This window comes from Necator americanus, chromosome I (genome assembly GCF_031761385.1).
Source record: "Necator americanus strain Aroian chromosome I, whole genome shotgun sequence".
NCBI lineage: Eukaryota > Metazoa > Nematoda > Chromadorea > Rhabditida > Ancylostomatidae > Necator > Necator americanus.
In genome coordinates, this window is record NC_087371.1 from 35,878,158 (window position 1) to 35,902,416 (window position 24,259).

The following is a 24,259-nucleotide window of genomic DNA, read 5'->3' on the forward strand; positions in this document are numbered from 1 at the left end:
GAGGTGAACGTTTAACATTTAACTATTAAATTCGAAGCAATTTATCCATTTATTTGGTATAATAACGTAATTACCTTTTTAAAAAACCTTTTTTTCTCTTAAAAATCTCTCTCTTTCTTTTTTTTTTCTCTTTTACCAACAAACCCTTTTAAAAAAGTTGTTTTCCTGGGTTTTTTTTTTGAAAATATCGACAGAGATCATTTTCTTATGTGTTTCCTTGTGGATTCACCAGTCTATTTTATGGACCTGGATTTTTGAGAAAAAATCCTTTTTGTAAGAAACAAAGACGGATCTACGAAGTGATAATTGTAGTCGGGAACAATGTTTAAACCGGTGGAGATGAATTTTATGGATCAAGGACCTAGTCATCCTCCTCATTCATTCGTGCTGATCCTAATGATCTGCTTGATCGTTATGACACTAATCAATGTATTCGATGCGATCGTTTTACGAGAAAACAGGTTCTCTTTGAAAATTTACGACCTATCCATCTCGTTTTTCGTATCTTCTGTTAATAATCGCACTCACCTCAAGTCAAGTACACCACCAGCTCATCGCATTTTTCACACGCAGATGAAAGACGATTACCCTCTCTTTTTTCTTTTTTTCTCTTCTTTTTTCTTTCTTCTCAACAACAATTCATTCGTTCAATGACGCTAAATTCGTGTCGGGCGAGAGGGGAAAAAACGTCCGCAGAAAATCCGACGAACTTTCTTTGGCTTTCGATTGTTAGACTTTTTCCCAGTCGCCCTCCGGTATCATGGATTTCGATTTTTATCCTCGCGAACCCACATAGATGGGGTATGGACTTCATTGATTGGGCGGGAAAGTGAAGTTGAAGTTGATGTCCCGATGGGATTTGTCCTTTTCTGTTTATTTAATTTAAATATAAATTTCAAATTATTATTCTCTGAATTCTATTCATATTCGCTTTCTTTTCGAAGGTAAAGTTCATTCCAAAAAGATATCTTCGCTCCATAAAGCTCTAAAGCACAATATTCTGTGTCCTTTAAAGAAGTCAGTTAGTTAAAGCCTTTAAAGAAGAAGTTAAAGTCCTTTAATGTGTCCGCTTAATTTAAATTATTAAATACTTATTATTTTACATATTATATTATTATTTACTTAATTTGTACTACTTCAGCAACTTCATTGTCCCTGAAAATTCAGGGGTTTTATGTGTTTGTCTGGCAACGAATTCGATTTTAAAACGTGGAAAAACTCCATAGAAAGTGAGTTCTTTGCTAGTTTTTTTTCACAATCTCACAGTTGCTTGAAGGTGTAAAGTTTTAAAATGAACAGCGTTGATCGATCCCTTTCTGCGATTTGCATTCAATTTCAGGATTCAGGATCGTTAGGGGTTTTGTGGATTGGTATGTGACTTTTACGCTGGTGACTCGCTGGTTGCTAACCATGAATGAATCGAATCGATTTTTTCATCCACCCAGACAAATCTGGTACTAGTTTATCGACTTGGAAATTATGAAGGGGATTCGGTTGCCCTCTAGGGCTATTTCGAATAATCGACCATTCAATCCGAGCCGAACCTATTCACATATATGCATATATATGCAAAGCCATTGTTAGTTTATCCAATCCGGACTTTTTCGAAAGTATTGATCTGGGCCTTCTTCAAGTCGATGAAGGAAATGGAAGAATTACTGGCGCCCGCTCGATCAGTTCAAAGATCAACGGGAGTCAAGGGGATCAAGGTGATTGATCTGGGCTTCCCATAAAAATTTCTGCTCCCGTTTTTTTTAAAGAAAAAAATTGAAAAACAATTATGAAGTAGACACAAAAATTAACTGAAGATTCGTCATCGACTAACATTTTGACATTTGAGCCAAGTCAATCGTTTTATTGCCCTTGAAAAAAAACCATAATCCTCAAAAAAAATTGTCTTTTAAAATCAAAACCCGTGCCAGCATCAGATGAATTCTAGGGAATCTCGTGAAAATCGATTATATCGGTGCAGTTCAAAATAGTTCATGCTCTTTTGACTTCCTCGTTCAGGATAAGGTTCTTTTTCTGGCATGCAGTGTTTTTTTTTTTCTCTTAAGGGCAGACGAATTGTTATCATTTGAGTTATCTCCTCTTATTCTATTTCTCTACCACTAACTCATTTTCATTTTTCGGATTGTCTCTTATTTTTTCTTCTTACACAGCTTTCTTCCAGAGCATAGAAGGATGAGATATTCAAGAAAAAATTATGGAAATTTTCATTCAATTTTTTTTCTCTCTTTCTCTTTTGTTTTGCATTCTATGACTTATTTCTATGGTTTTGAATTATAATCCTAATTTTTCCAAATGGAATCCTTGTCTACTATTTTCTACTTCGTAAGTTCCTAGACGTTTTCTTTTTCGCTGAAACACCTTCGGCATATTCTATGGTTCTATGGATTGACCTTTTTACTTCTATTCTATGGATTGACCTTTTTACTACCGGACGTCTTTTTTTTTCTCCTATCTTTTTTTCCAAGAAAAAAAAAACTGAGTATATTTTCAAAAAGTACATAAAATGTCTTTTTATTTGTTGGATTCCACAATTTATATCTGGCAGATCGCAGTCGTAGTTTTCCATGTATATCTGGTTGAGATAATCTTCTTTAGGGACATGGTTCTAGCCTGGAAAATTTCAAATTTTATGTTAAATTTTATCCTACACTAGTAGAAATAGTGCTTTGTATGTCATCTCTCAGTTCTCGTTAGAATCACAGAAAAAAAAAGAATGTCCTGAAACGAAAGAAAAAAAAAGATCGCCGACTCGGCTAGAATAGATTTCATAGAGGGCAATTATCGTTTTCTCGTCGCGCAGAACTCACAAGCATTTTCGAAGTCGCCTTCTTTTCAATCAACATTCCTTACTCAACGGATTTTTTTTCGCCTCCACTGAAACCGTCGGTTTTTTTTTCTGTAGGTCGTTTTTTTTTCTCCTTGTCACACTCGTAGATGAAATTGTTGTCCTTCGATTTCTACTACATACTCGTGCATCTATCACGTCGATCGTCATCTTCTTTTCATGCAACACCGTTTCTGACCGTTTCCCTGACCGTTTTGCTGAAATCACTAAAAAAAAAACAGTAATTTTGTTAAATGCCGTTAGTAGAAAAATCTCTGAGCAGTTTATTTCTATAAATCGATCAAAGAATTATCGTCTTTCTCTCGTTATATTTCCAATTTTCTACGCAATTAAATTTAGGTCCTACTTAAAATTTAAGAATTTAAAATTTTAAATTGTGGGAAATAACACAATTTGAATACTACAATGAAATAAATCCTTATGATTTGAAAAAAGATTTCTATTCGCAAAAAAATTGCTAGGTATCCAAGAGTTTTTGATATGTTTAATTTTTTAAAATAATTTTCAATAGTAATAATAATTTCAATTCTAATAAATTTTTTAAAATAATTTTGATAAAGTATAAAGTATCGTGATGTGATTCAATAGAATCGGATCAAAACAGTCCCATTCGTGGTACAATTTCGTGAGCGACAACCATTCAGGGTGGAACATAGGATAGATCCAATCGGTACATGCGAGACTAAGCGAGAAGGGTCCCACAGCCCCAGTTTTTGTGCTGCGTTCGTATCGTAACGGTACAAAAATAGTGCTCCACTACAAAAATGACGAAATCATTTCCAATTTTTTTTTCAATATCCGAAAATACTCCGGAATGAGAGGAAAATATTAGCGACTTTGCAGAAAAATTAGAATAAAAGAAAAATAAAAAGTTAAAAAATAATAAAGTAACAAATAATTGGAAATTATGATTATAAAATTAAACTAAACTATGTTAAGGGAGCTTTTCAAGGAAAAAAAGAAATAAAAAGGAAAATGCATGTATCATTCATCTCCTTATTCGTGATAATAGTGCCTTCCAGTTCCAAATAAATTAAATAAACTGTCTGGTGTTAATCAATCCGCTTGGGACCCGCCACCACGTTTACTTCAATTCAGAATCCGTTGAGGTTTACGAGGGTGTAACTGGCCTCTACAATGACTTGCGATGGTTAACCGATGGGTCACGTCAGTGTTTCTCTCCTTCCAGACAAGCCTGGTACCAATTTATCCGGACCCCAGAGGGATGAAAGGCTTGGTGAGCACTAGGGAGTATTCGAACCTCCGATCGATCATGTGCAGTCACAACGGAATCTCTTACCGACTGCGCTACACCCGCCCCACAAAATATTACAAATAAAACCCATTTAGTCTTTCAATTATGATAATTAAGTGATCTTTATCTGAAACGATCCAAGAAGGGAATATTTTGCCTCCATTGCCAGATACTGTACGTCGTAACTCACACCAGGAAGATTCTCCCACAGTCACCTCTAGTGATATTGAAGTGATCCGGAATGTGGATGCTTGCTCGATTGCTAGCAGCAGATCGACGACACTGACCATATGCCTTTCCATCTTTTGACTTCTGAGCACGATTCTGCCGAACCCTTCCGTGCTCAACTGCTCCATGCCGAGTAGGAACGTAGAAATGAGTTGAAAGCTGCGAACGACACATTACAATCACGTAATGTCCACGTCCAACAACGAATTGTTGTCCTGAATCAGCAACAAGTGTATCTGAAAAAGGAAATAGATGGAAAAAAGGCAGATTTAGAAGATCTTCTCACTGAAGGGAAACGTCTATCGGATCTGAGAAATGAACGTCAGATTTGTCTACGTATCTTCTGTTGTCCTTTGTTTTTATTTTTTAAAAGTTTTTAAGTTAAAATAAAAGCTAAATTTTTTCAAGTGAAAAATTTACTCGGGAAAAACTTCAATGAACTTGAAAAACTTTTAAGTAAATTTTATACTTTTCCAAAAAAAAAAGACATTTTATCTGAAATGTTCATCGACTATTTTTGAATCTCGGCATGATGAAACTTTGATGATGTAGTTTTAATTGATAATCGATAACGCCGAAACGTTAGCCGTTGTTTAATAATAAGACGATCGATAACAATCCTGGCCACAGCTCAAAAAAGTCTGTGGGATCATTCGTGGGAAACAAGCCGGAGAAATAAGGCGGCTAAGAAGCGAACTTGTGGAGTTAGAAAAAAGTCAAGGCGGAACGAAAACGTCCTAAGGACAAAAAACTTCGTGCTAAGAAAACTATTGAATTACAAAATAAAAAAAAATATCTTCTCTTAAATGTATGATAAAGGAATTTGAGTCGAGTGTTGAGCAAAAGGGGTAAAGGAGCAATCGCAGCGCGCACAACTGCTACAGAGGTTGCTCAAAAACATGTGTGGGAGCAGAGTAGGAGCTTATGGCTTGTGGATTTGGAGCGCTAGATTGATGAAGCGCGACGACAGATAAGTTATCATTACTAGTTATTAGCATTCGGTGAAAATATTCATAAAAGCATTGAGATATCAGGTGAAATAAAACGTTCTGAACGTTTTTTCGTTTCATTTCGACGATTAATATTAAAGGCATCACCCCACGAATCTGAAGTGGTCCACGGATTTCCAGTTGAGTATTCGTATAGGGGGTCGTAGATTATGGAGAGCTGGGTGATTCCGTCCATTTCTTCCTAATTCCCGTGAAAAACGGCCCAAAAGATATGGATTCGAGCGTTCCGCCGCGATATTTTCCACAAGGAGTTCGATTGGAGCGCGCCAGCCTTGTGCACGTGCCGCATCTTCCGGGACGTTTTTTTTTACGGGAATTAGGAAGAAATGGACGGAATCACACCTCTCTCCATAATCTACGATCCCGTATACGAATACTCCACGGGAAATTCGTACCACCTCGATTCGTGGGGTGATGCCTTCAAGAAGAACCGCTTTGTTCTTAATGAAAGGAACAACGTTGCTGGATCTTTTTCTCCAGCAAACATTCCGTTGATTGAGGAAATTAACGTTCTAAAACAGGCACTCCATCGTGAACACAACGTGCTGCAAATGAAGAAGCTGATTTGGAATTTCACGTGCGGCCTCCAGTTAATTCCATAAAATCCCATCGACATCGACCCGTCCTGAACGAGCAGCACTTCCTTTCTTCCGTTTCATTTTTTCTACCACTTCCTCCCCCGGGATTTCTCCCCTCTGCTTTGCTTATTTTGGTTACTTTCCATGGGAAAAGAAACACAACGACAAGTGTTCACCATCTTACTACTAGGTACTTTTTCCATACTTTCACATTAAATGACCACTTTTAATGCTAAGCACCATCGAATTCCACTTGAATTATGGATGAGAAAGTTATTGAGACGTTAAGTGAGCACTCTTTTAGCTGCTTTGTCGCTTTTGCTGCTGCTTATTCTGGATTTTCTGGTCCTTCCGTATCCTTCTGCTATGAGTTTGCATCTTATATTTTGCTACATATAAATCCAAAATGCAACGCTTTTTATACAAAGGATATCAATAAATAAATCTACAATAAAAAAGAAAATAAAATTTCGGGGAGAATGGTAAGTTAGGAAAATGAATCGTTCGGTTCTCTCGGGTCTATGCTCTCCTTTTCCGTTCCTGGACAATCCTTTCTCTCCTTTTTCTTTTTCTTATTCTTTTTTTTTGAAGAACTTCACATGAGTTAGTCCAAATCCTTGAAGTGGTCCTTGTCCAAAGACATTCCTCCTCACCAATTTTTGTCTTGTTCTGCGAAAACAATTTCAATCCTTCTTTTGCTTGTTTGTTTTCTTTTTTTTTTCTTCTCAGCATTTCATTCTTTCCTTCAATGGTTCAAATCGCATAAATAGACGTTTTCTATGCTTTATGGGGAGTTTTTTTTGATTCACTGACATTTTTTCAATTTTTCTGGATCTGCTGTTTTCTTACTCATCCGGTCGAAATTCATTTCAATGACTTCTAAACCACCTAAGATTGAAATTTAAAATATTTCACCATAGAAAATCTAACGTTCTTATTTTAAAAAAATTGTCGATTGAGTGTTTTTTACAAAACGTAAAACCCATTCGGAGTCATTCTCCTCAATTCCGTGCTGTTCCAGCAAAATTCTAGAAAAAGAGATGATTTTTTCTGTAAACTATGCTGAAATCTGTTTCCCAGACTAAAAATAATCATTATAAGCCGAGCCGCGCTATTACCGATAATAACCGGAAATTTTCTGTGGATTTCCGCGCGCGCGGAGGAAAAGCCCACTTTAAAAAGTGGGCGTCATCTTTCGTTAAGTGTCTGAACGACTGCTGATTGTTCAGCGCATAGATGTGGTTTATGTGGTTAGATGTGATTGTCATCGGTTGAAAAAACTGTTCCTCATAGATTCCCAGTGATTCGTGGATTCTATGACTGGATTCTTTTAGAATCAAGGGGGTTTATTCTTTCCTCAATCATCTATGCCTCTCTTTTTTTTTCTTCAAAAATTAAGATTCATTCTTGTTTCGTTTTAGAATCGATTGCACCTGATCTGATTTTCTAGATAGATTATAAAAAAATATATAATAATATAATATAATAAATATATAATACTAATATAATATAATAAACTTGAATTATAAGAAATGAAAAGTAAAATATATGAGAAATATGAGATATGTATGAGATCTAAATATGAGAAAAAAACAACTAAAAATTCTTATAATATTCTCGAATTATTTTCAGTTATGGTAATAATTTTTTTTTAGTTTATTTGAAAAAATGAATGAAATGAACGTCGGATTTGTCTATCGTACATATCTTCTGTTGTCTTTTGTTTTCATATTTTAAATTTTAAGTTAAAATAAAAGTCAAATTTCTTTTAAGTGAAAAATTTACTCGGGAAAAACTTCAATGAACCTGAAAAAAACTTTTAAGTAAATTTTACACTTTTCCAAAAAAAAAAGACATTTTATCTGAAATGTTCATCCATCTAAATGTGAACCTTGTATACATCTATCGTATACAAAGATCTTCCATACTGGTACAAGAATTTTTTTTTTCGATTTTTGTTATCTGTAAGATCAAGTAAATAAAAGTGCGAGAAAATTCCATTGCTTTTATCTGGCGTCAACGATCACCTATTTTTTGTTTTAAAGATGGTAACAAGGATTTTCGTTGCACTTTGACAATATTTAATTTGACGTAAATGTCTCCTTTAATCTTCTTTTCTATTTAGTTTATTATTATCTTTTTTTCCATTTCATTCTGTTTTCGAAAGCAAAACCAAAGTATGAAGTGACGAATATGCATTGTTCTCAAACTATTTTCAGTATTTCTTTCTATTTTCTATCTATTTAATTAGTATCTCATTTCTGTTCCGTTTTATACTGCAGCAAAACCAAAGTTAGCACCTTAGGATAATATTCTCAAATTAAAAATGGTACTTAATGGTTCAATAATGGTTTTTAGTTTATCCAAAAAAAAAACTATTGTATATACGTATAGATCCGAAATCAAGAGAGGTCACCTCTTTTTTTTCCATTGCCCTTTTCTTAGCAGCCAGAGAAAACTGTATCGTAAGCCTGGAATGTGTTTCTTTGCGTTTGCACTCAAAAAATACAGAATTTTTGTTGAGGATGAGGGGAATTTGAGGGAAAATCAAAACCGTGAATACTAATAGTTTTATGTTTTCAAATAGCTACTGTTTTGTTCGAATGGTTTCTTCGGAGATCCGATTCGGATCCAAGATCCAAGATCCAAGAGAAGAATCGGAGATCCAAGATCTTCATTTCTTTTTTAAATGATTTGGTGTCAGCCGTCACTTAATTATCATAATTGAAAATTTAATTGGTTTTATTTGTAATATTTTGCATATTTGGCTGGTGAAGCGCAGTCGGTTAGAGGTTACGTTGAGACTTCACACAATCGATCGGAGGTTCGAATCCGCCCTAGTGCTCACCAAGCCTTTCATCCCTCCGGGGTCGATAAATTGGTACCAGACTTGTCTGGGAGGATAAAAACGCTGACTTGACCCATCGGATAGCCCCCGCAAGTCATTGTCGAGGCCAGTTACACGCTCGTAAATCTCAACGGATTCTGATTTGAAATGAACGTGGTGGCGTGGGTCCCAAACGGATTGATTAACGCTAGTGACTTTATTCATTTTATTTTTTACTTTCAACGATATAATATAGTACAATAACGATATAAAATACAAATAACACTTACATACACATAATATATAATGCATACATAATACAACGATATAAATAAAGTGTTCTGGATGATCCACGCAACACTGCTGTGCTGGGAACTGTGACCGACCGACCGACCAACTATCTACGAGTTTTCCTAACCTGTACATGAAATCAAACGAATCGCGCACGCATGCCACGAAAAAAAACTTTTGATTGATTCTGAGGAGTGCAGATTTTATCACCTCTTATAATTTTCCCATTTGAAGTTCTCCGGTAGACGATGTAAAATCGAAATATTCGCTGAAATCAAAATAATAAAGGGTTATGTAGCACTCGGTGAAGGATAAGAAGATCACATTCCAAGCAATAAATTGGTCATTTTATTCACAGGTAACATTTTTCAATCTGGTTTATCTTTTAATTCTTTCTTTTTATCCATAATTACCTCCTGTATTGCAGAAAGCAGACATCGTTAATAATGAAGGGCTGTTCTTCTTTTACAGTGAATCAATATAAATATATGATATTTTAAAAATATAACTTTCAAAAATCAACATTCAACATAATGTTTATGGTAGTTGACTGCACGTATCATTTATTTATTTATTTATTTACGCCTAGACGAGACCGCTAGATCAATGTATTTCCACTCGCTCCTTTCTCCGGTTTCTTTCATTTATTTATTTATTTATTTATTTATTTATTTATTACGCTCAAAGGCGTGCCCACTTTAAGAGGGAAGGAATGAAAACAAATTTCTTTGATTCTTTTGAATTGCAATTTTTTGAATTGAATTAAATTTTTAAATTGATAAAAAAAAAGTTAAGAAATATCTGTGAACCTTCTATCTTATTCTAAGCAACGGAAATTACTTTCGAATTATTTTAGAGTAGTTTTCAAAATTTTATTAGAGTACAGGAGGAAAAATTAGAGAATTTGCACATGAGCAGTGTTTTCTGCAACCTTAGGTATGGCCTTGAAAACTGTCATATCTTATTGACACTTATGATAACGAATTTATTTTTTGCATTGTCAAGGTAATGCAAAAAAAAGGAAAATTGGAGAGAAAATCCAAAAAATGAAAACAAATGAAAAGTCTTCACAAAAAAGACCAAAACGAGTCTCTTTGCACGTGTGAAGGACAAAAATTTGGTAATTTTTTTTTCATCGACATTTTAGCTCAAAGAGAGAAAAATGCTGAATTTTTGTCTGTTATTTACTACTATTTATTAATATTTTTGCTGTTTACTTTTACTCTTAGTTTAACTCGTACGTAAAATTTGGAGTGATGTAAGAAATTCTATTCCGTTGAAGAAAAAGGCGGAAATTCCTGGAATAATTCTTGTAACTTCACATTTATTGGAATTAACGTGGAGAAACTTTTTATTTTCAGTTTTTTATAATATTTGCATTATTTTTGTCCCCTCTTGATGTTCTTCTATCGTGTCCTATATTTTATTTACAAAATTATTTGTTTTAGACATGGATGAAAGTAAAAGCAAAAAGTTGCTTTAGGTGTGCAAGAACTGATAATCCAAACCGTTTTTTCGGTAGCAAAGAGAAAAAAAATTGCTGACCACAATAATTTTTATCCAAGTGAGAACTAAGGAATCCTGGCGACGATTTCTGGAAAAAGCCGATCAAAAAAAAAGAACTACTGAAAGAAATGATATCAAGAATGTTACAGAAGTTGGCAGCAACTCATATTTAATCATTATCGTCAGCCGTTGTTTAATAAAGACGATCAATACAAATCTTGACTACAGCTCAAGAAAATCAATTAAAACATATTTAATCAGTTGATGATGTCGCCGTGGAAACTCCTAGGCATGGATTTCTCAGATTTTCTGCTCTTCTTCCAATTTTCATTCCTCATTCCAAAAAAACACTGCTTTCCGACGTCATCGAAGATCGCCAGATCTTCGAAAGACTAGCAGCTGGCAGCAGCAGCAGTGGTGGTGGTAGATCTGCGATAAGAAACGAGATTCCGTCTGCTTTCTTCAACTGCTTTTGATTTCTTACGCAAACAGCTCGTTAAAGTCATCTTGTTGTCTGTTTCAATCGTTTCTATCTCGGATAGACGTTACTCTTTGTTGTTGTTGTTGTTTTTGTTTCTTCTCGTCTATATTTCCCTTTTTACAGAGATGAAGGTACGGTTGAGAATTTGGCCGTCCCTGATTCTCTCCTTGGCTGTGATCACCAGGGCATCACTTCGTGATGGCAGGGAGGAGGAGTGAGTTTGAATATTATTCTTCTTATTCCTTTTCATCTACATAATTAGTTCATGGATTTTTCCAGAAAATTTGTTGTATTCCGAGCAGCTCCGAACACTATGGAACAGTTAAATGTAGTACGAGAATTGCACGATAACATGCACAAATATGATGTGAGTCACAGAAAAAAAAATCGACTAAATTCTCACCTCTTCTCAAAATTTTGCTTAATTTAACGATGATCTTATCGGATTGCATGAGGACGGGTTCTTGATAGATCCCGTGGATCATAGACACTATGTGAACCGGTTCATATCGTTGACGTAGGTGTTCGTTTGGTTTTTAACCCCCATGGAGTGTTTCGATCTGCACTCTTGCTTAAGGAAGAGGAAATAATTGGATTTAAAAAAATTTAAAAAATAAATGGAAGCTATAAATTCCATTTACAAGCGAATCATTAAGGAAGGACAACGAAAAAATTATGACTCTTCACTACCAGGAGATGAAACGAGAGGATTCGAGTTTGTAGCTGGTTGGAGTCGCACTTGTGTGCCGAATCCGTTGTTATATTATTATTAGTATTATTATTAGTATTATTATTATTGGTATTAGTATTAGTGTTATAATATTATTTTTATGATTATTTTATTTTATTGGACCTGCAGGACTCGACAGAGGAAAACGCATAGACGTGACCTTCCAAAAATAAATTCTTCAGCTAATATTGATTTAGGGTCAAGTTTTAGAGTATTATATTCACTGCCTCCCTAGACTCTTAATTTTTAGCTTCTGGATTCTTAATTACCGACTGGAAGGAAGTTTGCGATGAGTACCTTTTCTGAAAAATAAATTAAAAAGGATAGTATATGTGATGTAGTATTTTATGAAATTGTATGGAGAAATATTATAGATCGATATGATCAAATATTTCAGGAATAGTGTGGGTGCCAAATTGCTGCAGCATTATACTTGAGGCTACACTCAGATCAGTTCTTTAAAATTCCCTTAGTGAATTACAAGGGAATCCATGGCATTTGATGGACGAAGAAGCATGAATATGTTCTTAAGAACATAATTCAATTAACCTAATTTTAAAGCATTTGCACGCCGAAGGAAGGCGGACCACTGGACTATTATGCTCGAAGGAGGTGAAGGAGAGGATTTGAGATTTTCTCACATCAACAGTCGATTATCAGAGACGCTACAGCTTGCCTGGATAAATTTTAAAAGAAAAGATGGTTCGGAAGTGTACGGTGACACATCTCGCAAGTCGGAGCTGGGATCAGAGCGGATACTGCATGCACCACAGGAATAAATCCCGAAGACTTGATGGACAGATATCTCCAAAAAGTTGCTCAAAGAGAAATTCGATGACTCTCTTCATTCCCTTATTTAAGGGGGAACTATTCATAACTCACATGCACATGGTCAGAAAAAAATGAAAATATTACTGGCGACCATTTGTGAAAATCAAAGAACAACGGGAAACTTGTCTTTATTTTGAAGAATGAGCATGAGTCTGAACATTTTTTTAAATAAAGTAAAATAAAATATAAAATTGAGAGTACGGTACGGAAAAAGATTTTCACACCTAAAGGTGGCCAACGGCTAGGCCCTTCCAGGACGACTCATTGGTGTCGTTTCTACAATAATTCTTTGTAATACATCTTATTTCCGGAAAACTTCTCCAAATTCTGAGATACACTCCAGTTCACGTTCTTTTTCTGACAATTCTAAGAAAAAAAAAAGAAAATTGACAAAAAATTAATGAAAATGAAACAAATGAATCTGACAAAATAAGGATCCCTTCACGAAGAAATAAGAAAATTAAAAAGAAAACTTTGAACGTAGTTTTGGCAATGTTTTTCCTAAGACTAAATTTTTTAACACTTCAAGAGAAGCTTTGTTTTTATGGCTCATTTTCACGACGTGTATCTTATGGTGAAAAAATTTAATATCGCAATTTTTCAGCTGGATTTTTGGCTGACTCCGGCTGCACTTGGTCATAATGCCGATATTATGATTCGAAAAATTCAGCAAAAATGGTTGGAAAATTTGTTTACGAATCACAGTATACCACATAATATAACGATAAAAGACGTCCAACAGTGAGTTCTTTATCCGTACTTGTTTATATTTATATTTTGTGTATAATTGAAGTGTTCTGCAACAGTTGAAGTACACAAAAACCGACGATTGGACTCTTCCGTGAAGCATTTTTTTGTGTAAAATGGTTGGAGAATAAAATAAAAACAAAAAAAAAATGCACAGTTTTGTAACAATCAAGGAAGTTTCGATCACGCTTTTTGGCGAATATCCATAGGTTTGCTAATAATACAAGTTGAACGAGCTAATTTCTGGAAACATTCCGAATACTGGCCAACCTTGGAAAGTTTGCAGCAGTTGTAATTTTCTTCCAAAAAAGGAAGAGATAACCTTCAAAATTCTCAGCACTCAGCTATAATCATAGACACTTGACATTAAGACGAGGCGCGAGGCTCTAGTAGTGGCTACTGCTCGTTCTATAGAAAATATACAAAATTACTGAATGACTCTTGTATATAATTTTTTTTTACTTGCTCTCACTACTTGAACAAGGAAAAAATTTCCCCGTTGAAAAAAAAATGAAATTACCGCTTGGTTCAACTCTTTTTCGACAGCGCAAAAAAAGAAAAATCAACCTCATTTCCAGTGTTCGAGTAAATTTTATCGTATCCAGATCCAGATCTGACAGCAACCACTCACCTCAACTTTTCAAGTATTTCTAATATTTTTTTAATGGTACAAAACTGGCCTAAGTAGGGACTTGTGAAGGACATGTTTTCTGCCACGAAGAATTGGGACCTTTCCGATTCCGGAATTATGAAAATGTCATCGAAATGAACAAAAGTTGTCGAACAAAGTGGCGCATATTTTTTAAATTTAACTCGCAACTAATTAATTAATTACGTAATTAAGTCGTAATTAATTAATTAATTAATTTGAAGGCATCACCACACGAATCTAGAGTGGTACGGATTTCCGGTGGAGTATTTGTATACGGGGTCGTAGATTATGGAGAGGAGGGTGCCCATTTCTTCCTAATTCCCGTAAAAAACGGCCCGGAAGATACGGTTTCGAGCGCCCCCGAGGCACTATTTTCTACAACGAGTTCGATTGGAGCGCGTCAACCTTGTGTACGCGCCGCATCTTCCGGACCGTTTTTTACGGGAATTAGGAAGAAATGGACGGAATCACCCACCTCTCCATAATCCACGAGCCCGTATACGAAAATCCGCACCACCTCAGATTCGTGGAGTGATCCATTTAATATTAGTCGTCGAAATAAAGCGAAAAAACGCTCAGAACTTTTTATTTCACCTGATATGTCAATGTTTTTATAAATATTTTCACCGAATGCTAATATGAGGGCACTTTCAGGACACATTACCAAATCAGGTAGCCGTTATCATTATTACTATATTATTATCGTTTCAAAACAACAGTTGTAACATCAAATTCTTACTATAAACTATTATTCATCGGAAAACGAAGTAAAAACCATGGATTATATCCGAAAGCTTCCATTTTAAATGGATCTTTTGTTTCCAGTACAGTCTAACATTTCTGAAATTTCTCATCTCGCTGATATTTCATTTCTCGACGTCCGCTGACTTTACTGCTTCACCAGAAGATTGTAATGTCATCAAAAAAAAAAGACAAAAGAAGAAGGATAAGAGAAAATGATGGATCATTTTGACTCCATCCGGACGATCCATTCCTAAACGAACCTCTTCTGAGGGTGCTCAGTGAAGATATTTAAAAATATCCTCAAAAAATGCAACACAATAGCGACGTAGTTAATAGTTTGCTCATCATAGGTGCGAACAACTGACCATATTCGTGAAGTTGAAGGAAATACTAGAAAAAAAATAATCTTGGAGTTGGGGAGAAACTCGAATTTCATTAAGATTAATTTTGGATCGAGAGCACAAACCAAGAAACACGACGGGAGATTTCTCTAAGCGACTCAACGATGAAGGTGGAAATCGGGCTCGGGTGAGTCGAAGTGTTGCCGGTAATTCGAATTTATGTGTTAGATTTGCAATATTCCATATTATTTTGTTGTTGTTTATGTTTTCTTCAAGTTTTGGCAGACGCTATGGTCCTTGCGTTTCTTCTAGATCATTAGATGTAACGAAAATCTATCTTTCTGGAATTTTCTGAGACTTACAGAACGGATGCTACAGACATCGTTGTTCAGATAGAACCCTGGCAGTGTGACTCAGAAGTAGAGTCATGTTCCTAGCGCCATGTTACGATTCAGCCCCGCAGGCGATCTGCACGCTGCCCTGGACGTCATTTAATTCTCCTTGTAACTTCAAGCTTTCTCCAAGCCGATGTCCACTCCCCGGGGCCAACACTTACACCGCAAATATACATTTTGTATGAGTAAGGCACGGAGTTCATACAGTAGGATTGAAACGATTTGGAGCTCGGTGTAGTTGCGTAAGCGGTTGCACTCAAAGCGGCACGATGGCGCCGACGGTTACGATTGAATTGGTTAGCTTAGGACGTTTGGTAGCTCCGCTAGAACTGTAAAGATGAGAGGAGATTGATGCATGAGAATTTTAATAGCCACGCCATATTTTTGCAAGCCGTACGGGAATTTTTGATCACTGCCTTGCTTGCTTCCTCGGTGCCCCACATTTTGCCGTTGGCTCTTTATTGCAAGGTACAGCCAAGAGGTCAATTGCCAAATCAAAATCATTCACTTTTATGATTAAAACCTAATCGAAATTGTTTACATCAATTGACACTAGTCAACCTACTTCCAGCTGTAATTCCAGGACGACTGTCATTGCATTGAAATCACTTTCCACCGCTTTTTTTTTGCTTTGAAAAATGGCTGAGCGTAATGTTTTATTGAAATCCAGAATGGCACATTTATTTGAAGCAGTTTTTTGTGCTCTGGGGCAGAAACGCTGCGAGCTAGAGTGATTTTATCGCGAACAATATAACAATAATACATTATACAAATCCTTTTTATTCGTTTGTGATAGAGATTTTACAAAAATTATATCGTTTAATCCAGCCTTTATATGGAAATTCGACCAAGTGGTTTAGTTGGAAGAGATATTTGAAAACACAATTTCACCAGAAACTACACATGAACCGCTTATGATGAGTTTTCGAAACTTCCGATAGGAAATCGTTTCACGTTTTACTTTGCGAGAAAGAAGGAAAAAGACAGCAGTGAATAATAACTTCGATAGAGTTCTCTATTCCAGTACGGACTTGGAGAGTATCATTCGTACGACCATATCATTTCCTGGATGGAAGACATACAACGATTCTATCCGGACAAAGCAAGAGTTGTGAACATTGGAATGACTGAAGAAGGACGACCGATTAAAGGAATTAAGGTTCGTCTTTGTGTTTTTCTGGAGAACTCTACCGCAGGTGGACATTCTCCTCTTCTTCACCAGTTTTTTTTTCTATTTATTCTTCTTTTTAATGACTAGGTTCATCGAAAGAGTAGTGCTCTGATTACAGATCGGAAGCGGAGTGTATCGGAACGACAAACGAATAGTATGGATCGATGGAGGGATTCATGCCAGAGAATGGGCGGCCGTTCATACTGTGATTTACGTCATTGATAGGGTAACTGTTTTTTTTGCTCATTAGAATCGGTTATGGAAATTTCCCGAACTTCTACTATGGCGGGTTAAGCGCATACGATCGACACAACCGTGAAACGGTCGTATAGTATCCATATCTAGCCCTATGCACAAAATGTTAAATGTCATTTAAAAGAAAAATTAAGAAAAATTCGTAAAAATTATGAGGATTTCGGATGTTTTCAAGGTATTATACACTAATAACATTACAGTACACTACAAATTTAGATTTTTTACACATTGTAGGTGCCTTGAAAACGTGAGCAGGAGGAAATTATATATGTAGAAAGTGGAAGCTTGTCCAGAAAGATAAATAAAAAAACAAAAGATAAATAAAAACAAATGTGATGACATGAGTGAAATGATAATACAAAAAAGAAGAATGAAAAATGAGCAACTCCGCTGCAAGGTTAGTTCCGCTGCGATATGAGATGGCTGACTATTTAGCTTTTTTTACCTTACTCAGATGTTACTAGTATCCATAAATAAAGCAAAATATTATACTGTAGATATTATATGTGCGAAATTTGTTTTCGACAGATAATAAATATTTAATCAAGTCTTCAATGAAACATATATAAGTCTAAATTTGCGATTTTTATGACATTGAAAGTAGCTTTTACAAGTACTTGAAGACTTGAAAATAACGGAAAAAAAATCAACGTTTTGATGTCTCGATGACGTTTCATATCCAACCATTGTTTCTTCAGTGGCAGAATTAAGACAGAAAGAAAAACAGAAAAATTGTTCCAATATGTGGTCCAAAAAAAGCTATGGAATCCATAATTCAGACAAAAAGAAAACAGCATACCAACTGCACGTTTTTCCTGCAAAAAAAACAGCCACTACTATTTAAACCCTCCTTATACATGTGCTTTGATTCTACAACTCTTAAATGCTTAACTTTCCTTACTAAGTTCGGATGGGTTTGAGGCCTAAACTATTTCTCGGAATCGCATACGGAACTGATCCCTGCTCGTTAGAATTCCATCTTCTGTCTTTTCACTATCTATAAATTGTATTTGTTTTGTATTCAAATTTTTCACATCCTTTTTGGTACGTAATAAACAAATAAATAAATAAATAACAAAAAATAAAAATAAAAAGTGTAATAAATAAATAAATAAATAAATAAATAAATAAATATGGAACTTTTCCAGCCTATATTCATTCATTATTATTAGATTATCATTAAGTTAGTATTTATTCTTATCACTTATTTATTATTGTTCATTTTAAAAAATCTTTTAACATTAAAAGATTTTCTGTACATTATTATTAGATTATTATTATTACTATTACTGTTACTATTATTATTATTATTATTATTATTATTATTATTATTATTATTATTATTATTATTATTATTAGACGATTATTATTATTATATTACTATTGTTATTAGACTAGTTTAGAAGTATTCTTTTCAGTTCGATTTTTAATTCAATTTTCAGTTAATAGCCGACTATGACACGGACCCACTTGTCCGTCGTGCAGTGGACCAACTCAACTTCTACATATTTCCGGTGCTGAATCCGGATGGATATGAGTACTCGCGAAGTGGCGTTTCACCGATGGTTTGTGTAGAATGCAACACATGTGTTGTTTACTGTTTGCTTACTGTTTAAATAATGCCTCACAGCTGATCTGCTCCTCTGATTACAGATCCGTCTTTGGAGGAAGAATAGGTCGGCTATGCTCTGCAAAAAGGATCAATGGTTTCGTGAACGATGCTGTGGTGGTGTGGATCTGAACAGGAATTTCGATTGGTTCTGGGGAGGTAAATAAACATTTAGAATAAACAAAAATAAAAATAAATTAAATAAACAGAATAAATAATTAAAATATGAATAATTATAAAGTAAATAATAACAAATAAATGCACACACACGTCGAAACATCGACACATCTGCCCTATTCGTGAAAAATTGGAAAAAAAAATTGTGCTGAAAAATTAGCGTATCTCACCTCGTCTCGTACAAAAAAAGGCATCAATTGACTTCATTCTTTTACTTTTACTACTTCTATTGCATTATTTTATTTTTTCCCTCTTTTTTTTCGTTTTCTTTTTCTCTATGCTCTAAAAATTGTCCTAGGATGATGCATTTATCCACTGCAAACACGTTGTGGATCAATTCGGACCATGACTATGAGTCTAAATCAGCTTAATTAATTAATTAATTAATTTTTTACTCTATGAGTCTAAATCACCTTAAGTGATTAATTTATTGGATTTAATTAATATTTTTTTTCAAAACGGAGAACAACCCTATACTTATTTGTTTTTTTTTTACAGAGATTGGATCAAGCTCCGACAGATGTTCCGAAATCTATCAGGGAAAAAGTCCGTTCAGTGAAGCCGAGGCCAGGTAGAATCACACTCTCATCGGTTTTTATGTAAATGGCGTAATATTCATGGATGTCCATGCAGTTCTTCCTGAAAACGTAAGCTATTTTCCAGAGCCGTGAGAGATATGATGCTTTCACCTGAGCTCAGAGGAAAAGTGGACGCTTTTCTTACTCTACACACTTATTCGCAGGTAAGAAGCATCCTTTAACCCGGATATTCGTATTACTGTAGGAATAAATATGTGTGCAGAATTTCAGTACATATTATCTGCAATATAATCCGCTTATAACTAAATGAAGCACGCTGCAGTTTCTTAAGCGGCTGGGCTCGAGGCGGCGCGGTGGAGATGGCGAATGGAGTGGAGATGGGACCGTACTGGCAACGGTCCCACCACGATCTCAACCGCACCGCTTCGAGTGCAGCCGCCTACGCAACTGTTCGTGTTTCCTGTCGTCCCGACACCACTATAAATGCTTTTTTCTTTAATTACTCTAACGAAAACTAATTAGAGGGGAACATTTGCGAAATGAATGCATGAATCCATAGTTCCTCTTCGAAGAAAACACCCACTCAAATAGAATTTCAGAACTTTTCTGTATCTTCTGCTCAATCACCATAAATATGGTAAATAATTTTAAAGAATGATGATTCACAAAAGATCCTGATTTTATGATCTGTTTCCTTCGACTTCATTTGGAAAAGCCTTCATTTTCCTCGAAAGAAGACTTGCCGGGTAAAAGATTCCATCTTTTTTTGTGCAACGAATTTGCGTGAAATCTTTATTTAGATTATTAAGTTAAATAATTATTAAAATAAGGTGCATGCTCTGAGATGCGTGTCCAACTTTTAATTATGACCCTTACCTTCAATTTTTTTTTAATGATTACCTCTTCAGATGTGGATACATCCATTCAGTCATCAAAGGAAAACAGTTCCAGAGGATATCACTGATATCGTAAGCACACACTTAGTTTTTTTTTTTGTGTTGAATAAGAAAGTGAATAAATAAAAATATGATGGAACAGGAAAACTACTCGTGGAATTGGACCACTTATTTGTATATAAATTTTATATTTTATACTATTACCACGAGAGAAAGGCCATGAATGGAATAAATCCTAGTTCTAAAAAAAATTAATAGTAATCTTCGCATAAAAATTTAAAATCAATCGATTCTCTTTCAGGAGCAGGTCGGCAAACGTGCGCTAAACGCTTTAGAAAGTGTCTACGGAACAAAATATCGATTTGGAACTGGAGCTGATATCTTATGTATGAGGAATATTCTTTTCCATTGATTCCTTCTTTCCCCGTTTATGTTTTTTTTTGGTGTATATGAAATAGAAATCCACAATCCATCCACAATATACAGATCCGTCATCTGGTGGTTCGGATGATTGGGCTAAGGGAAAAGGAGGCGCTAAATATGTTTATTTGATGGAGTTACGTCCAGGCGAAGAAGGTGTGTACCTTTACCATTTACTTCATACACCTTCATTCCCGTAAATATTCACTTTCGAATGGCTTCGAATATTCGAATAGCTTTTCTATTAAGTGTGGGATGGATTTATACTTGACTCACGTCAACTGATTCCAACTGGACGCGAAACATGGGCTGGAATCAAGGTGGTGATTGAAGCGGTACTGAAGCTACGACGAGGTAATACGGTATTAAAATACGGTATTAATGTAGAATATGATCATCTTGTAGTGATTTTGTTCGTAGTTGGAGCTTGTAGACAAAGCTTTGGCCTAATCAAGCTCATCAACACGTGCTTTCACTTCAGCTACCATTGCTAGCACAGTAGACGCTTCGTCTTCGCCTTCGCCTGCGATCACAACCATCGAAACCACCACCACCACCACCACAACGGAGACAGAGACAACCACCACTGCCACCACTCCACCACCACCACCGGCAACCATCTTCACCACCACCACCACCACCACCGCCACTATGGCGACAGAACATTGGGTTGGCGATTGGGTAACACCAACAATCCCAAATGCACCGCTTATTTTTACACCACCCACATTCGAACGTTCACAGACACTCAGCACAATTGTAGTACCACAATTCGCTATCACACGAGCGCCTGTACGCTTCATAACTCTTGCTCGTGGAAGTGCATCCGTTGGTACGATCCAGAATCCACAAAATATTCAATGGAATTGGAGTGAAACACAATCTACTACAGCTCGACCAACTAGACCTACAACTACCACTATGATATCGCCGACTACATTCCCACAAACGATGAACACATTCCGACGTCGTATATTTAATCGTCCGAATTTAATAAAACCGGTAAGTTCGTGCATGTTTGAATATTTTCCTGCTCTATTAAAATACTAAAAACATCTTTTTGATCCATAGCTTTTTTGCAAATCTAAAAAGCAGCACAATGGCTACAGGTTTTACTTTATTCACTGGATCTGGTAATGTAACAGACCTCCACATACCACAACTATGTCGCAAGGATTTTTATAGGGGACCTGATGGTCCATAGATCAAAATCCGCACAGATTTTGATATGGGGCTTGTTCGTCTCTGATCGCAATTCAATTCATTCATCCTTTCTATTCATTTTTAGACCTTTTTTGTTCTTAGATGCTCCAAGCCATAAATTTCAAGGAAAATTGTCTCTTTTCACTGGATTTTTTTTTCCAAAAATACTTGGATTTTTTCTCAAAAATACTTTCAGAACTGAACAACTATAAAGAGATCTTTTCCAGCCGAAGACCTTTTTCTAGCAAAGTCTCTAAAAAGTCTTTAAATCTATAAAATCTAATTCCAAAACTACAGGATAAAGTTTACAGCAATACTGCAGCAGTACGAAAATTTGTGACTTTAAAAGAAAGTAAAGTATAAATATAAAATAAAAAACATGAACAAAATGTAAAAATACATATAAAATAGTGCATTTTTCACATGATATATGTTAAAAAGGTATAAATAATAAAAAAAAAAGATATGAATCAGCAGAGCAGTTGATTTCACTTTGCTCACCGAAGAAAGGAAGTAACGAATGGAAATTAAAAGTTTTTTTTTGCGCTGATCCGAAGAAAATCATGAAAAAACTGAGTTTGAATGGAAAAAAATTTGTGGAAAAAAAACAAATTTTGAATGGCTCGTCTGCACAGACTCTGAGGACAGTATTCATAAACAGATAATAATATAATGTAAATAAATAATAATAGATAAATTCAAATAAGTTTCAAGGATCAGAATTAGACGAGTTTCTAGAATGATCAACAGTGTTCTTCTCTCTTATTCTTTTTCTGGATCCTTACGTTTGATGACGTGATTTATTATCGCTTATCACAAGTTCCAGAATCTACGCAGAGGAGCCATTCAAAATTTCAAAATTTAATCAAAATTATTAATTAAATTAATTAATTAAATCAAAATCATTGTTCTCAGTTTTTTCTTTCATGATTTCCATCGAATCAATAATCATTACCGTTGTGTATTTACCACTTCAGATATTCGTATCATCCGAAGCACGATCGATTGCATTAGAACGTCTTCGACAGCAGCAAGCGAATCTTGAAGCTATGCGACAACGAGCACGAGGTACATAATCACCTGTATTTGAATAAAAATAATAAAAAAGTTACTGATAAAAATAATAAAAAAAAGACAAATAAAGGATAAAGGATGAAAAAGATTGGTGAAAATTTTTGAAAAATAATGCAAGATAAAAAAAAATAAAAAATAATAAAAAATAATATTACAAAAATAAAGATAAAAAGATTTAGCGTAAAATTTAAAAAAAAACGTGGATCGTCCATGAAAAGGATGAACCATCCACCTTTTTTGGTTTCAAGCGCTACCTTTATTTTTTTACATATTTTTCATGTATGATGTTTTTAGAAGCGGTGTAGAGAACATTTCTGATATTGTATTTTATTTATTATTTTATTTATTTATTTTTTATTACAATTTATTTATAGGTGATCAACGGTTTTCTACGATTCAATCAGGTTCGGTCCGATTCAATAGGCCAATGTCTGTGCAATCAGTTAGTGATTTTGATTTTTTTTTTCTTTTATCCAAGAAAATCTGGAGTTTGGCAGAAATTCTCACGTCAGAATATCTCCCCTGCCAATTTTAGGCGACCTGTTTCGATCGTTCACCATGGTGTGCTGCATGGATGGAACGAAATCCACAAGTATGTATCGTTTCATCCATATTTATGCGTCGAGATTGCTCTAGAACATGCCGATTTTGCTGATCTTTCTCCGGTTCCTTTCAAATATTGATTGATAATGTCGTTTTTCATCGTGGGTAATCGTCTATTTACCTATTTGTTGATTCGTGTACATATCATCCAACAATTAGTCATTTTCTCCGTATCTGCTTTCATTACTACTCGGTGAGACTGTAATACACCGTAGTGGTGCCACTAAATGTGACTCAGTAACTCAGCCAATCAGTCAGAACTGTTCAATTTTTCTACTCTACACTTTTTTTTCGTTTCATTTCATTTCATTTCATTTCATTTCATTTCATTTCATTTCGTTTCGTTGTGTGTGTGTGTGTGTGTGCTTCTCTGCTCACTACGAATTGCTGACCATTTTCGGGTAATAAATGTTGCTCATCTCCGTTAAAGCCTCCGGCCATGTTTATATGCTCTCATTCTTCAGCAATGATAAACTATGTATTGGCACGAGATAGAAAAAGCCACTATCACATGACGTTTCGTGGCAGGACCTAGTCACGGTCCCGAAGAGTCCTGAGAAGAATTGGCCTAAAGAATACTAAATTACTATATTATATACTAACAATTACTTAATAATAAATAATTATACTTATAAAAAGAATCACTGGCTGATAAAGTCAGTGTTTTTATCCTCCCAGACAACTCTGGTACCAATTCATCGACCCCGGAAGCATGAAAGGCTTGGTTTCCACTAGGGCGATTTCGAACCCAGTACGGTGTGGCTACAACAGACCTCTAACCGACTGCGCCACCACCTGCCCTTACTTAAAATAACGCTTAATAGGTAATTATAATACTA

General features: G+C 35.3%; 1 protein-coding gene across 3 annotated transcripts; it reads left to right on the forward strand.

Annotated features, from left to right (window-relative positions):
• Positions 1-1,174: 1,174 nt before the first annotated feature.
• RB195_007919 (uncharacterized protein) lies at positions 1,175-23,472 on the forward strand (the record flags this gene model as incomplete). Of its 3 annotated transcripts, XM_064181811.1 has the most annotated exons (20): positions 1,415-1,454; positions 11,157-11,247; positions 11,313-11,400; positions 13,199-13,335; positions 15,178-15,265; positions 16,498-16,632; positions 16,763-16,870; positions 18,342-18,464; positions 18,553-18,667; positions 19,184-19,256; positions 19,349-19,427; positions 20,133-20,192; positions 20,422-20,506; positions 20,607-20,696; positions 20,790-20,894; positions 21,022-21,372; positions 21,433-21,542; positions 22,721-22,811; positions 23,192-23,259; positions 23,353-23,472. In XM_064181811.1, the coding sequence occupies 20 exons, from the start codon at positions 1,415-1,417 to the stop codon at positions 23,470-23,472; spliced, it is 2,157 nt and encodes a 718-aa protein (XP_064038573.1). The 3 variants fall into 3 exon arrangements, with proteins under 3 accessions (XP_064038571.1, XP_064038573.1, XP_064038572.1); XM_064181812.1 differs by lacking the exon at positions 1,415-1,454 and adding an exon at positions 1,175-1,229 and having other exon boundaries at positions 21,022-21,542; XM_064181813.1 differs by having other exon boundaries at positions 21,022-21,542.
• Between the last annotated feature and the right edge of the window lie 787 nt (positions 23,473-24,259).